This window comes from Dermacentor silvarum, chromosome 4, assembly GCF_013339745.2.
Source record: "Dermacentor silvarum isolate Dsil-2018 chromosome 4, BIME_Dsil_1.4, whole genome shotgun sequence".
Lineage (NCBI taxonomy): Eukaryota > Metazoa > Arthropoda > Arachnida > Ixodida > Ixodidae > Dermacentor > Dermacentor silvarum.
The window spans coordinates 61,946,567-61,963,393 of record NC_051157.2 but is presented as its reverse complement, the minus strand read 5'-3'; the positions used below and the strand labels follow the sequence as shown (position 1 = coordinate 61,963,393).

The window sequence follows — 16,827 nt, the reverse complement described above, 5'->3', positions numbered from 1 at the left end:
AAGTGGTAAAAAGAAGTTGAAACCAGTCTCATCGAGACGCTAAAAGTATGTTGTTTTTCTTTCATTTTGGCAGCCTATTCCAGGCCTGCGTGCTCAGGGAACTCTAATGAGTTGTCCACGCAGATATGTAGAGTAAAATGGCACTAGTTTGGGAACTCACCATGACGCAGGTTCAGGCTTCAGTTACTTGAGCACTACCATGTCTTTCGCAATTTCGCGTGAGCAAATTAACACTGTACAAACGTGGAGCAGAGAAACATGCTTTGCTGCTCGTTTGTAATTCTGTTTACTGGTGCGAAAGTGCTGAAGACACACACACACACGCATCTACGCCATTTCACTCATGTGCTGACGACTGTGAAAAAACAAAAACAAAGCAAGAGTGGTTGCACACGTGACTACTGTTTCTCTCTCGCTTGTTTAGCGCATGAGAGCACGAAGTATGAATCCTGCTGGAGGAGTCATCACGACACTAGTCCAGCGATTCCGAACAGAGGACGTCGATTCTGCCAAATGAAGGCTGTAAAAGCGCATGACACTGACACATGTTTTATGTTTGTTTCTTTAGAGACACGTCGGGTATTCAGACGTACTTATATTTTTTCTCTGTTTGTCTGTTTCTTTCGAAAGTCTGGTAGTGTTTGTAGACACTGCACGCATTCACACAAGATGTGCAACGGAATCTATAAAAAAAAACACAAAAGAAACACTAACGCTAACGCGGCCGTTTCATTCCCGGACCCTCCCTTCTTCAGATGTGAGAACTCGTAGTATTAACGTTCATTCATAGTTGGCATAATGCAACGATCCTTCTTCTATCCTATTACAAAACGCAACCTTTTGGCCCTTTGTCAGTGAAATCCAGTAACGACTCGCCTACACTTTGTCCTCCGCGTGGGCCCGTTACGGCGGCGGATGACAAGAAGTAAAGAGAATTTCGGTAAAGGAATCGTTCCATTACACCAGCCCAGCTCGTCGTTGCGACGATATCTTGAGGGACCCCCGCGAGACAACGGCACCAATGTCTGGTTTCACTTGGCTTCGAGCATGGACTCTGTGCCGGGTGGCTGGTTCCCGTACGGACCGCTAGGGTGCGCCGAAGGGTGTCCCACGGTGTGGACGCCACCCGAGAGATGGTCCGCGCCGTCCGTCATGTGGTGACCCGCCGTGCCGTTGGCGAGAGGTCCCGGAGGCGGCGCTCCCGCGCTTCCAGAGGGCGCTCCCTGTCCACCGGAGCCAGCCATCGGGGGTCCGGGCACAGGCGGTGTCTGTCCGGGCAACCGCTTGGGCTGGCCCCCGAGGCTACCCCCCGCGGCTGATGCGACTCCGGGCGGTGGCGGACCGTGGTGGTGGTTGAGGCCCATCGGTCCACCGGCTGCAGTACCCGGCATCCCTCCGGCGCCACCGGCGCCGCCAAAGTACGGCATGTTAGCGAAGATCATTCGCTCCTCGTAGTCGTACTCGCAGAGAATGCGATTCTCGTGTAGGTAGAAGCGGTCGCCCACGCAGAACCTGCGGAGAGCGGTTAGCGCACTGATAAGTGACTGTAGGTATAGGCGTGCACCACAGTCGCTGTTGCTGCTGTATACTGAGCACTGTACGCAACATTTACAGGGGGAAATGTGTGGGGAGGAAAGAGAATTACATTCGTGGTGCGGCAGGCTTCCCATGTTGGAGGATGTTATTCCGAGGACCTTGCGCTGAAGTCACTGCTTGCGCGAAAAGAAAATAACCCCCGAAAAACGAATATTTCAGATGTCTACGCAGCCCACCCGGCTATATGTGTAGTTTAGCAGTACTCAGCCAAATATCAACTTGACAATACCTGGCATCCAGAAAAAAGGCAGAGCTGTTATCACCAGCCCTTAAGCAGCTCGCTTCTTACTTCTGTTGTACGAGAATTACCAAGACTCTGCCCATGTATATACCGACGTATCCGTCCTGCCGAACAGCTCTACCGCGGCAGTTGTTATACCAACGAAGGTCAAAAGAATTAAATTCAAGACGTCTCAAGTCACAACATCGACGGCAGCAGAACTCGCAGCGCTTCGTACCGTGCTCCGTTTCATTAGTGATCAAGTGACACACAAATGGACAATTTTCTGCAACTCAAGGGCGGCTCTGCAGTCTCTGCTATCACCTTTACGCCGCGGACCGCACGAGGAGCTGGTCTTTGAGATTGCCGAGGCAATACACAATCTAACTTTTCAGTGGATTCCAAGTCACTGCTGCCCGCATAGCTCATAAAGAAGATCACAAACGACCCATACCACTTTCTAGGACTGACGCTGCACGGAAGCTCCGCGTGCTTGCTCGCCAACACTTTAAGGTCACAATGGAATGAGTCGCATTTCAAACATGCTCGCTTATACTCTCTGTACCCAACACTGAGCCTTCGAGTACCATCAAGGCTTCGCCGAGGAGACGCAACCCTTTTGTGTCGATTATGGTTGGGCGTTGCGTTTACCAACGCCTATGCGATCCGCATAGGAATGGCCGACAGCGCAGCTTGTGACCACTGCGGCAATGAAGAATCGACTCAACATATTTTGTGCGACTGCCCGCAGTACAGTGCGCAGAGACAATCTCTCAACAACGCGTTCAACCGATTGGACGACCGGCCTCTGTCGGAAGAAAGAATTCACCACAGAGTGGACTTAACGTCACAGAAAGAGGCCGTGGAGGCGCTTCTGCGCTTCTTGCGAGCCACCGACTTATCTGAACGACGGTGATTAGAACGCTCCTCCGGCGTGTGCGTCTTTTTTATGTGTGTGCTTTCTTTTCTTTCTCTCTCTCTGTGCTTTTTCTAACCCCTATTTCCCTACCCCAGTGCAGGGTAGAAAACCGGATTCTAACATCTGGTTGACCTCCCTGCCTTCCTCTCCATCTCTCTCTCTCTCTCTTAGCATACTAGAGGTTAATGGGCACTATTTACGTCATACAGGTTACGTAAAGCAGATATAGTCGAAGTATATCTTTAGGAACTCCTGTGCACATAAATATGTTTTTAGTGAATACATTAGGCTGTCATTATTTAAGGGTATTATAAAACTTGAGCATTTAGGAGGAGGTAATGGCTATTGGAGACGTCTTGAGGGGAGAAGGAAATAATGATTCATGAAGAAAGAAAAAGAAGAGGCCAAGGGTGCGCGAGGAGGACGTCTGGTGGTATGAAATACAACTTTGGAAGCTACGCTCTTGTTACAACGTGCGACCACACGCCTATCTCTTCAGCCGCCTATAGCGTGTGATAACCTTCCTTTCCGCTCTACGACGAATTGCGCGGAGCCGTTCATATTCAATATCAATCGCCGTTCTGGATGTAGGTGCACTGATAAACTTTGTTGTCTTCTGCACTGATGATACAATAATGTCTTCTATATCAGATGGTGAAGTGATGTCTCCGCAATACTCTTCGACACATGTAGAGAATGTGGACCAATCAGTGCAGCGTACAGTAGATGCAGTTGCTTGCACAAACCACTTCATCTGCACATATCTTCATCTGCATCATCATCATCTGCACTTCATCTGCATCAATCGACAATAGACCTTGTCTCATGTCGACGTGCTCAACGAAAAATACGGCGTCACCTTCAAAAAATGGGAAAACAACGGTGGAGGACCTTCTGTTCGTCTCTGGATCCTCGAAAACCACTTTCTAGGATCTGGCAGATAGCACGAAGCCTTCGTGCCCCTCCTCAGCAAAAACATCCTTTCCATGCTCTAGCACTTCACCAATCTCTGACGGAAGTGCAGGTTGCCGAAGACTTCTGTAAGAGAGTCACCCGTACCAATATTTTAACATGTCCAACATTACATCGACCCGTGCCACCTCCTAAAGATGCTCGTCTTGACCTTCCTTTCACGATGCCGGAATTGGAAGCTGCTCTTGCTGCTTCGAGACGATCTTCTACACCTGGACCTGACGGTATTTCATATACTGCTCTGTGCCACCTTGGTGTGGAAGGTCGGAAGGTCCTGCTGTCGTACTACAACGCCACGTGGTCATCCAGTACAGTCCCGAAGCAGTGGAAAACCAGCCGTTTGGTGGCCCTCCTAAAACCAGGAAAATCACCTTACGACATGTCATCTTACCGGCCAGTAGCTTTAGCTAGCTGTGTCGGTAAGGTGATGGAACGAATGGTGCTCACTAGATTAGAATGGTTCATGGAAGGGAATGAGCTTTATCCTGAAATGATGACCGGATTTAGACGTGGACGTTCTGCAATAGATGGGGTCATTGATCTCGTGTCCACGATCGAACACGAAAAAAGGCGACACCGACTTGTAGGAGCAGTTTTCTTGGACATAAAAGGAGCCTATGACAATGTACTGCACGAAGCCATTCTTGATGCCCTCGGTAATTTGGGCATCGGCGGCCGTCTCTACATGTGGATTGCAAGTTACCTAGATGGTCGCACAGTCTTCATGTCCACAACTGATGGCGAAACGAGAAGACACGTTGTGGTCCGTGGAGTGCCTCAAGGAGGAGTCCTCAGCCCGACTCTTTTCAATATTGCCCTTATTGGCCTTGCGGAAATAATTCCTGACACAGTACGCATCAGTACCTACGCAGATGACATATGCATATGGGCGTCCGCAGTCACACGACCGCAAATTCGTGCAAGATTGCAACGAGCCGTTTCTTTAACGTCTCAGTACCTGCAGTGCCAAGGACTGCAACTGGCTCCAGAAAAGTGCGCTGCGATAGCGTTCACACGGAAGCTTATGTGTTGGTATCCAATTATGATCAATGGCAATACCATCCCATATGTGGCCCACCACAGATACCTCGGCGTTGTCATTGACCGCGGTGTTTCATGGTCAAAGCATGTGGCAATGTTAAAGAAAAAATTAACTGGGCTTGCTCAAGTTTTTCGCTTTTTGGCCGGTATGAAGTGGGGCCCATCTGAGCATTCGCTACTCCGGCTGTACCAGGCTCTCTACGTCGGCTACATTCGGTATAGCCTGCCAGTTTTATCAGGTATGAGCCGGTCATGTTTGCGTACGCTGGAAAGTGCCCAGGCACAGATGCTGAAAACATGTCTCGGTGTTCCACGTTGCACCTCAACCTACGGAACAATTGAGGAGGCTCGCGTCACCCCTTTACCTGTCTATCTACGATGCGAACCTCTTCGAGTATTCCTGCGACTACTGTGCCGTCATGGATGCCACCCCTTATCGACACTTCCCGACATACGGCCAGACTCCACATTTTCAAGAGCCATTAAATGCCAAGAATCTGCCATACCATCATACTTTGCCCCTGCTGACCTTCCACGTATGCCCCCATGGGTAATGTCCAAAATACGGGTGCGTCTATCTATTCCCGGAATTTCTAAAAAATCGCGAATACCTACCGTCGGCCTCAGACATTTAACACTTGAATATATCTCGAAAGAATATGACTCCTCGGTGAATGTGTATACAGACGGATCGGTCTCGTCGTATGCGTCTGGTGCGGCTTTCGTCGTGCCTGCGCATGAAGTCATTCGACGGTTTCGTCTGTGTAACAAGGCGACTACAACATCTACGGAACTAGTGGCAATCAGAGAGGCCGTTCGATATATTTTGCAACAGCCTCCTCAAGTATGGACAGTCTTCAGTGACGCAAAGTCGGCTCTACAACTACTTAGACTGGTGTTGAAAGAAAGCGCTTACAGAGTGTTGGCTCTTCAAACTGCCGAGCTATACACTTTAGCGCAAGAAAACGGCCACCACATCACATTTCAGTGGATTCCCAGTCACTGTGGTATACACGGCAACGAATTGGCTGATGCCGAAGCGAAGAAAGCACTGGAAGAACCAGAGTCAATGCTTGCGATTCCTTTTTCAAGAGCGGACGCCAACTGCCTTCTCTCCAGTGTCATCCGAAAATCAACGGAAAAGCACTGGGACAATCCGGATAATCGACACAGACGACTGCAGAGATTGGACCCTACCATGAAATTTAGGCTACCACCGAAAATTCAACGCAGCTGTGCCAGTCTTCTGCACAGACTAAGGCTGGGGGTAGCGTTTACGCGCGGATACGTACACCTCATGCGACGCACCGAGTCTCCAGACTGTGAATTGTGCAATGTCAAAGAGACTATAGGTCATGTGCTTTGTGACTGCCCTAGGTACGTGCAAGAGCGTCAAAGGTTAAATAATGACCTTACGCGTCTCGACAGCCCACCGTTGTCGGAGGACGTTATTTTAGGCCATTGGCCAGACACTCAATCAAGTTTCAAGGCCATGCAGGCGCTACTGAACTTTTTAAAAAGTACGGGCCTGGACTGTAGGCTTTGAGCATGCCAAAGTGCTTGCCATATGTTTCATATCCTCCTTTTCTCATCATCGTCACCCATCATGCGCCTTTTTCTTCCCTCTTTCTTTCCCTCTTCCCCTTCCCCCAACGCAGAGTAGCTGGCTAGAGGAATTTACCTCAGGCCGACCTCTCTGCATTTCGCATCATTAAACTTATATCTCTCTCTCTATAGCGTGTGATGGGGACTGTTTTGAGCTGCTACCATGTGATAGAATGCGAGTCACTCGGAGCGCTTGTGCTGTTATATGAACTTGTGAGGCGGCGAAGCGATGCACCTTAATGATTGCCGAAATTTGTGCAGTATTGTTCTGGTGTATTCAAGTGGCATTGCTTTCCACCTAAACGCCCTGCGCACAGGCCCTCGCGTAAAAGGTCGATTCTCCCGCTCAGGAAAGGTTTACTGCGAAATGTTGAGCGTGCCGTGCTGCGTACTCACCTGTGATTGCACTGCTGACAGGCAAAGCACTCCAGGTGATAGACGTTGCCGCGTGCTCTCATGACCATCTCAAAGGCTGGGATGGTCTTGTTGCACGCTGAGCACAACCCAGTGGTGCCGAATAACCTGCGAAATCGGATTCGATCTTTAGAGGTTGCAAATGTACAGGCACCGGCAATTGTCACTTTGCAGCGCGAAATACACCCAGAAACTACAAAGTAGGCAAAGTCCAAGTCTGCTCAGAGTTCTGCTAGCGATTTCACGATGAAGTCGCGATTATGATATATTTTATCATTTTACAGCGGTAACTGTGACGTACAGGTTAACACTGCAAGCAGGTCTATATATATGTCGAGTCAACGTTGTTCGGTGTATACGATCAATGCGGCCCACCATTAGAGGTACATCAACCCTTCTTACTGTGTTCCTGGCGATAGATTCCTTCTGATTAGGACGTATTTTCGTTGCTCAAGCAAGCTACGTTTCACACCCTCCGCACAGTTGCTTGGGACACCTCAATGTTGTCCAAACGTACCTTAAGCACTGTTACCAGTAGTGAAGCACTAACAGTATACTTAGCAGCAAAAATTCGAGCGCGAGCTATTTTACATGTAATCAAATATTGTTGTGACCGCAAGCCGGATTCTGCGCTGGATAGTGCCAGCAGTACCATCGTAGTATGAGTGATGCTAAACAGGTGCCGGTGGGTTACTGAAAAAATTATGACCCAGAAGCAATTTTAATGCATTGACCTTGTAAAAATACAAGCACAAAGACACGACGTCACATAGATGACACACGCCTAAGCTTCGAGCTACGCGTAAGATTACCATAGAAACAAGGAATTGATAGCCACAAGCCAGCAATGAGCCACAAAACAAGCTTTTGCAAAAGCCGAGCTGAGCTTAGATAGCGCTGTTAATGGTGACAACGGTTAACGAGGGCATGCTTGGTGCCGCTCCGTAAGTATTTACGTTCCTTATTTTCCTGAGCATACATTCAAGTAGTCCGTTTGTGTCCGTAGGACACAAACGATCTACAGTTATTCACAAAATCATCTGGCTCACTTCGGCCAGCTAGTTTTAGAAATGGAATATGCGCGATATTCGCTACAATGAGCTGCATGAGCAACCAAATCTCGCGTAGAGAGAATAAGTGAGGAATATCCACCCTATAGCGTTTTAGAAAGAAGTCAGTCCTATGAAGCAGTTCGGCAAGAACAGAACACGGGTGGACCGAAATTGAGAAAGGCATTCTGCACTGCGATAAGTGATCGGGGCGAAAAGCTCGCAACGGCATTCTTGGACGAAAGAAAACGTTTTTTTCCCGGCGTCTCCCGAGTTGCACATTTTCTCTGCGCGCTATTCTTCGAGCTGTTCAATCCGAAACATCCGGGCTCATGAACGTAATGTAAAATAGCCCGTTTCATAATTACGTGGTCGCTCCGGTCGACGTATTTAAAAAGCGGAGAAGTAACGAGCACGGAGCGACCACATATAGGGACTTCCATGAAATCAAACGTGTTAACGGAAGAAACTCGCCACATGGACCGAGGCAAACAGGCAATAATGAGAATCAAATTATCTCGCGGTTTCTACGATCGGGTCCGGGACAAAAATGAGATGGTGCTACGTACACCCACCCTCCCCTGTTCTCCCCCTCGTCCCCGACATTTTGCCCAAAGAAAATTAAAAAAAAAGCATACGCGAGAACGATTCACCGCAGTGCCGCGGGCACGAAACAGGCTCCAAGTATGTATGCAAAACGGCAATAATAAATGAGTGCCCTGTTTAATTAGATTTCGCGATAAGTCGAAATCGTTTCGCTAATGCAAGCCCGGCCACAGCGTCGTGCCGCCCGTTCGTTGCTGGCTGGAATAAAGAAAGAAAAGAAAAAAAAAAGATCTAAGTGGGAAAAACATTCTGCGACAGAAGTGAGAAGAGGAAAAAAAATGTAAGGATGGGCCACTCAAGAAGCAAATGAACACGCGCGCCACATTTAATAATTAGGCAGTGAACAAACAAGAAACTTGTTTGATTTGAGAAGAAAGAAAAGTGAAATTATGTGCGGGAACGCTTTCGCGAGCGTTCTGATGTAAAAAATGTAATGACCGCGTATATTTCTGTCTAAACGCCTCTTTATATCTCGCGCGCACTCCCTGGCTCTTCCTTTCTCGTCTGGGGAATCGCGGTGTGCGCTGATTTTACTTTGATTAGTTGCAGTTTACATTTTTATCGCCGCCGCTCCTATCAATTTTTTCGAGCACCTCTTTAATTATCATAAGCTGCATGCAACAAATATCTCCAATCTCTGGAGCGCACTTTGGACGGCTTCTTTTTATGAATGCGATTTGCGTTGCGAAACGCATTTAAAGTACCAGCGGTTCTTTTTTTTTTCTTTCATTTTTCACCTGCATTATTTTTTTCGTTAGCCCAATGTGCCCATAACGTTCACGATGTTCCACCCCGATAATGCGTCCTATGTCTCTCTCTCTCTCTCAAATTTTGTTCTAAGAAGATTTCTTGTTTTTCGTATCGAAGTGTGATCGGTTACCTTTCGAGTATAGAAGCTATATTTGTTGTACCCTTCGTATTTGAATGACATATTTTTATCGCTGTTTTCATATTACCGTCTTAGTTTGTGTCATAAGAAAAAAAAGCTTTAAAAATTCACAACCCTTTTTTTATTGATCATATCAAACATGACAAACTATGACATGGTAGATGAATATTAAGACATAATTTTGGCCGGGGTTTTCTAGTTTGGCACTGTCAGACAGAGAAGCACAAATAAAAACAGTAACATGCTAAGACGATGTGGGATCGTACTAAATTAAAAAAAAAATGTCTGAACACAACAGATATCCTTAAGTTTGAGTGCCATCATCCCAGAGGAAAAAACAATGATGCCCTTTAGACTTGGCGTTCATCTTCGTTTTCTGCACAGATTATGTATTAAGGAGTAGCTAGCTAGCTTTTGTAGCCCGCTAGTCGCTCACGTTACCTATAGAGTGTATGACAATGATCTTATGAGTAAGTAAATGCTGCTCTGCACAGTGTCATTTATCAAGCATACCCAAGACACAGCGTCTTAGGTGCATGGATTTCTTGCACACCAAACCGAAGTAGAAATCTACATTGTAACATGAGAGGAACATTTGTCATGAATGCGCAATATTGAGAGGCTGTTGAACGGGCAGGTTATATGGTTGGCCAACGAGCCGATCGTTGCAGTCCTCATTTTCTACGTTGCTCATAGACATATTCTTTACACGTATCTCTCTCTTTCTGCTTAACGAGAAGAAAGGGAACCGAGGGGCCCGATTTTTATTAATCATATCATAAGAAGCCAACAAACATTGACACCAAGAACAACATAGGGGAAATTATTATATGTTGCTCTTGGTGTCAATGTTTGTTGGCTTCTTATGATCTTTCTGCTTAAGCATCATATCTTCGCTTGTACGGCTCAAAACAAATAAAAGGGCGCATAACTCGAGCTGCTAGGCGCCGACTGCCACCCGAACCTTTGATATAGCCTTCATCAAGATTCTGCGTGAAATGCGGAGGCGGAAAGATACGAATAACTTGATTTCGCTTAATGTCGAAGGCGCGTGATTAGCCGTACTGTTCTGTGCGTCCGCGCGCAGATGCGTCGTGAAGTCAAGCATAACGCAATCGACATATTTAATTGTTGGACTGCTGCAAGATGTTTCGGTAAGGGTCATCATAGGCCCCACTACCGCGTTGGCTTTGCTTGATACACTGAAAATCTGCGGATTCTGAGACTAGGCGCGGCAGAGGAAGGTGTCGTAGCGGGAATTTGAGTTGTCTCGCGAAGTCAGCGGGCGCAGACCACCCGCTTGGCGACTCGCTAAGGAAAAACCGGGAACTGACGATCAGGAGAGCACAAAGGAGGGCTGGCTATATATGCGCGGATATAGTCGCCTCGTCTCTTGCTTTGTTAAATGTGTAGGTAACGAAGGGCAGAATGTTCACTAACTTCTTATGATGAGTGGGAGAGGTCAAGTTTTATTTTACGTTACGGTAGGGGTTTACTACGCATGCATTAATACGGAATCACATTTCTTTTCTCCTTTTAACGAGATAATCGTTAACTGAAAATCTGTGTTGTTCCTCGATTGAATTTTCTTCGAAATGGTCGTCAGTTTCTTTTTCCGTGAAAGTGTGGGCCAAGATAGGCGTCTCAAACCTGGCTTGAGATCAATATATACAGCGTCGGCCCACCCACTTAGACAAAATTCTTACAGGGAATTACCGCCTAAATGCAAGATCTACGAGAAACAGGTAACCAAGATTAAATGAGCTAATTCATGTTGTAGACTATGAGGAAGGAAATGGTTCATTTTCTCATGCTTACAGAAAGGAAAATGAAATACTGTTCATCAGAGCACGTCGCACGTGCTGTCATTGTCTTGGTTATGAAATAAACGGCAAAGGAGCATGCATTGCCCTCATCTCCTCTATTTGCGTATTGTCCTTCAACGCTTCTGGAGACTGCTCAATCCGGACAATGAGGTATTCTGCCTTTACAGCGGATTGGTGTAATCATAAGGGAGCTTGAGAGGCCATTCGTTAAAATATTTTATGTTGACTACTGAAATTTTAATAATGATAATTTGGCGCTCCAGTTATGTTATCAGGTGTCCTATCCGAGCTTTTCCTATAGCGCTTTCTAACCCCTTCACAGATTGTATAATAATTGATATTGACCGAACAATAATTTGTTACAGTGATATCTGAAGGAGTCGAGCCAATACATCTGTCGTCATCATGGTAAACGCTCAAAAACTCTGTTGGAATATCGCGTATGTAGCGGACATTCGCGCTGGGAAATGCGTCCGAAAAAAATAATAATAACAGAACAAAATCAACGAAATGTCAGGGACAACGATAATATACACGCTTTTTAGATACGCCCGTTGTTACGTTGCTACCACAAACATTGCCTTCTTCTATGCTCCCACATGTTGCTAATTTCTCAGCGCAGTGCCTTCTTTTTAATATAAAGTTGAACATCTATGGGGACCCGCGTCAAACACATTGGCTGCGCGGCATCATCAGTGAAATTGCGCAGCGTAAGTCAAGAGGTGCACAGCGAACGCCGGCCGAAGGACGGCACCCTTCGTACCGAGCCGCTAATGAGCAACGAACGGTATTATGAAACCAAACCATATAATATGTGCCGCAAAACAAGGCAAAGCGCCTAGGACCGCCGCACAAGCAGAGGCAGCACAGCAGGCAGCTTGAGGCAACAGGGGTTTGATTAGCGAAATTAACCGAAGGCCCCGAGAAACGCTAGCGCGTGTTCGCGCCAGCGCCCCGTGTCTGCGGGCCACACAATTTGAGCCGACCTTTATCGCGGGCCGCTTTCGTCGTGAGAGGATGGGAGAGAGGGTTTGGTCTCACCCGCGCTAGGCGGCCGCCTTTCTCCTTTTTCTCGTAGGGAACAGATCACCGCACTCCATTACGTTAACAGCCTAATTTGTGGAAATCCCGGGACCCGAGCGTGGAGAGGAGATTGCCGGCGACCGATATCGACTGGAGCCAATCGCCGTCGCCAGCCAACGCTCGCGCGTGTGTGTGCGGCCCGGTGTCACGTTTCGGGGCCGGACTCGCGCACAATGGTGGTAGCACCAAATGCTCCCCTGACCATGCCGTATATATATATCTAAACGGAGAAGGCCGCCGGCGCTAACTGTCGATAGGTTTGGCCACGCGGGCTCCTTTCCGTACATGCCGGCGCGCAGCACTCAAGAGAGTCCCACAAATCTTGCCTGGGAATAAAACGTGCGCGGGCCACGGGATCGCTTTCAAACGGCGTTGTTTTATTTGGATCTCTTTCTCTCTCTCTCAGTCTCTTCCGTTTCTTTTACGCGGGGTGTCCGAGAACGGCTTGGCTCATTGACAAAGGCGGCTGCTTTGAGCATTGTTGTCGAGATGGCGCCGCTCGCCTCTACGCTGCCGTTCTTATTTTTCTTTTTCTCTGTCAATTGCTGTTTTATCGAGAATGGAGGGAGGAGGAGGAAACAACTTTATTTTGTTAATTTGCTTAGTGAGGGGTGGCTTGGTGAGAATGGAGAAATGGCGCTACGTAAATGATGATAGCGCTTATTCTTAGACGACCAGAAAAGGAAATTATGAAAACAGCGCAGGAGCGACCGTCGTGTATGATGTGTGGTCCTACTTTCGAGCGTGAAAGCTGCGACTGCAAATTGAAACACGCAAGACAGATCCGCAGCAATAGGTGTGTGCTTGTGTGCATGCGTGCATGCGTGCGTGGGATTTAGAAGACACAGATTAAGTGTAGTTGTGTACACCGGTGAACACGGTAAAGCACGAATGCGCAGTAGGTATCCCTAACGCGCCATAAGCGATTACTTCATAATACATGTGCGGAGCTGCTGAGTGCGGACCAGCCCCTCATATTCAGAACGCAGACACCAGAACATAACTGAAAATATGGCATAGTTCAGCCGCAGTAATGCACATCGTTACAATGTGTAACAGAAAGTGAAACGTTTTTCAGTGGCCTAGCTGTAACGTGGGCCTGGTGGACATGTTCCTTAATCCCTGTCAAATAGAACGGCACGGGAAGAGGAGACGCATGTCAACCATGTTAATGCGGAAGCATTATATATGTATACTTGCAAGTCCGTCGTAGTCAGCGTGACCGAAAAATGGTACCTGTAAACAAAGGAAAATAGTGGCTGTGAAAAGAAACTTGAATACATTTTGGTCTGGGTGGAACTGAACCAAGGCCTACGGGGAGCGAGACGAGCATGCGTCCTCGATACCACGGCGGCTACACTGTTCTGGCTGTTCCACTGTTCTCCACTGTTCTATATATGTGCCTAGTGCGCGCGTCATCTCGCACGTCACGTCGCAGTCATGTGGCTGACTAAAGCTATGGCCTAGTGCGTGCGTCATTGGGCACGTGATGGCGCAGACAATGAGGAAACAATGGGTGGCGCCATGTCATGAGTGTATAAATGAGCGTGTCCATGACGTTCCGAGGTCTACAAACGATATAATGCTTTCTCATTCCCAGACGTAAGTACTAGTAAGTGTCTCTGCCAAGTTTGTTTTTATTCTGAGTCTGAATATGATTAAAACCTACAGGGGGTGACATCTAGCGCGCACGTACCTAACATCAATCACTGTGAGTGCATGACAGGTGTGTCCTTGAGATAGTTAACAATACCTAGCGTGTAGTGCCGGTGAGGGTCTTTAAATATAAATAAACCCATCTCGGAGCTTTATATCATTGATTGTCTTCTATGTCGTTCTTTCTCGCGGTATGAATGACTATTCGTTCTTCGATAGCTATCGGTTCCCGCGTAGAAAAGTTGTTCAATTGAATTCATGGGGATTTGCACGCTTTGTTGCAGCCTTAAGACCAGGGGCGTCACACTGCCTACGCGGCAGAGAAAATTCAGCCGTAAGTTAGCGCGTCAGTATGCGACCTGACTACAGTGTCACACAAAGACTGTATGCGAAGACACTCGCACTCGTAATTATGAAAGTTAAGTCTTTCTTGAACGCTTAATAAGCATAGCTTCACGCATAATATTATTTCGTCAAGATGAGCGCCAGCCTGTTATGACTGTAAAACAAGTGAGGCTTCAGCATTACGTTTACTCCGTTAGCGCAGACTGAACACTATACACCCTTGTACTTTCGTTTTATGGTCGTGCCTTTTGAAGACGCCATGACTCCCTGATTTCTACTATTATATTTATGAATGAAACACATAATTGGATCCCTGGCCTCGCTTCCTTCAAGGTGTTAAACAAAACTTCCATAATTCACGCTTCCAAGAAAGCTCGCAGGACATCTTTCGTAATCACCGTACCCATCATCCTTCGTCCGCCAGCAAATGGGTAGCAGTGCCTTCATTAAAGAGGGCGGTGTATAGTACCGCACCGACATTTGCCCCTGATCATCTTGCGACGCTGCGACGACGCAGTCAAATACAGACAGGAGCCAGCAGCCAATAAGGAGCAAGGATGAAAGAATAATAACAAAACGCGAAGACTCGTAGCAGTTTCTTAAATTACCCGAATTCGATCTCGGGCTCCTTGTACGACTCATTCAGACATCCCCCCCGCCGGTCCACCTCATCCAGCCGCTCTCCGTGCATTCTGGCCCTATACCAGCACCCACGCGGAACGCTAATAAAGCCCTAAATTACGCGCCGCGTGTGCCTGGAGCACTTTATGCAAACGAGCTCGTTCTTATACGTGCGTGGCTGCGGAGAGCGTGCACGTCGATCGCGCGAGAGACGACCCCGGGACCGTTACCGTCTCGGTCTGCACAAAAACTCGGAGCGCGCGGCGGTGTCCAAACTTCCGCCGCCGCTGCCACCGCTTCATTGCTATCTCGACTTTTGCTGCTCGGGGCACGGACAGGACATTAAGCGCTCCGCCGTTAGGTCGAGGAGGAGGCGATCCTTTGTCTAAGGGGGAGCGAGGGAAAGCAATAAGGAAAGTAAAAGGGGTGGATGAAGATGCGGCGCGTACGGTGCATCGCTGCATACACCGCAATCCCATGCGCACTTCAAGAAAAGAGCGCCACCGATAAAAAGCGTGACACGTGATCTTCTTTTTTGCATAGACACACGTCGTCCTCGGAAGTGTCCTCTATATATTTTCGTTTCTATTTTTTTTTTTTCAATTTTCTGTGCACAGGGTTTCCAGTCTCCACGGTGTCCCCTCTGCGGTACTTGGCGTATCGGTCTCTGACGCCGACGAACATTCTCAATTTGCGTTTTTGTTTTCCTGATATTTATTGCTAATCCACATTCCTCGCTCTTTGGCGATATATACTTAAACGCGGCGGGAGTGGCCGTTGTCGCAACGGCCGGTGCAGAACAGCGCTCGTCCGCGGCGAGCGAATTCACTCAGAGACCGTGGTATATATACCGAGACATTATTACAAATGACGTATTTCGTATACGAACCGTGCTTACCCTCCGCATTTCGCCCGGGTCTCGTATTTTGTCTTCCAGCGCGAAAGAAAAGGGGGAAAAAAAGAAACGCAATTATTACTCTTCTGTCCTCCTCTCCAGGGTTTCCTCCTTCTCCAAAATCTTTTCCTTTATCTTTTTTTTTTATCTTCCCGTGGTGCCCGTCTCTTCATCGACTCCAGAGGGGACACTCTCCGCTTGTCTTCGAAGAAGCAGTGACAGCGAGCGGCGACCGTACACGGGGGAGCAAGAGAAAGATTTCTAGAACGTGGTCTGAAATAATAAGGCGTCGTTAAGAAGGGGAAATTTGCCTGGCAGTTTGGTCTGCCCGGTCTCCCCGATGGGACGGGCAGGGATGTATATGACGACGCTTGGTGGCACCTGCGCGCTCTCTCGCGGCTATTAAGTGAAGGCTGTTCGCTTGAACGGTATAGCATGCTTCTCTGCCCCTTAGCTTTCGTTTTTTTTTTATATTCGTTCTCACCGCGTCGTGCCTTGTCGTCTCCCGTGAAGGTACTATCACTTTTGCTGTGTAAACGAATGTCGAGATTGACTCTTTTTTTTTTTTTTTTTTTTTTTAGGGGACATTTATTTCCGCGTGACCGGAATCTTTCCTCCGCTGTCTCCTCCTAGGGGCAGACGTAGGGTTTTGGTTGTCATTCTTTCTTCTTCTTTTAGGGTCTTTTTATATGCGTGGCGAGTGTAATCTATTCTACCAGTTATTAGAGCTCTCTCAATTGCTCCCGCGGGAGCGCTGACAGTATTCTGTGACGAGTCGCGGCATTAGGGTCGGCATGGGAGCAGTTCAGCCGGGAAAGATGGATGAAAAAACCAGCCAGAGGCAACGCGGTTGCAATTATGAGATCTCGCATGTAGTTAAGGCGCAGATTGATCTATCAATTATCCGGGCGACTAAACTTCCTGCCATCGTTATCTGTATAGTAGCGAAGTTGACTGCTTGAAAAAACGAAAGCAATCGTTTCTTAACTGCTAACGTTTTTTTTTTCTGTTCTTTTTTAGAAAAGATAAAACGTCGCCTAATAAAATGGTGTGTTGCGCCCCTACCAAGGTATACCTTAAGGACATACTT

At 47.6% G+C, this 16,827-nt stretch overlaps 1 protein-coding gene across 1 annotated transcript in view; it reads right to left on the bottom strand.

The window, feature by feature from the left end:
• Positions 1-684: 684 nt before the first annotated feature.
• LOC119450125 (LIM/homeobox protein Lhx9) overlaps positions 685-16,827 on the bottom strand; it is a 104,722-nt gene continuing 88,579 nt past the window's right edge. Inside the window, exons 3-4 of the mRNA XM_037713492.2 lie at positions 6,750-6,875; positions 685-1,512 (exon numbers count right to left, since the gene is read on the bottom strand). Coding sequence (XP_037569420.1) covers positions 1,032-1,512; positions 6,750-6,875 — 607 coding nt within the window. The 3' untranslated portion in view covers positions 685-1,031. The remainder of the gene's footprint in view (positions 1,513-6,749; positions 6,876-16,827) is intronic.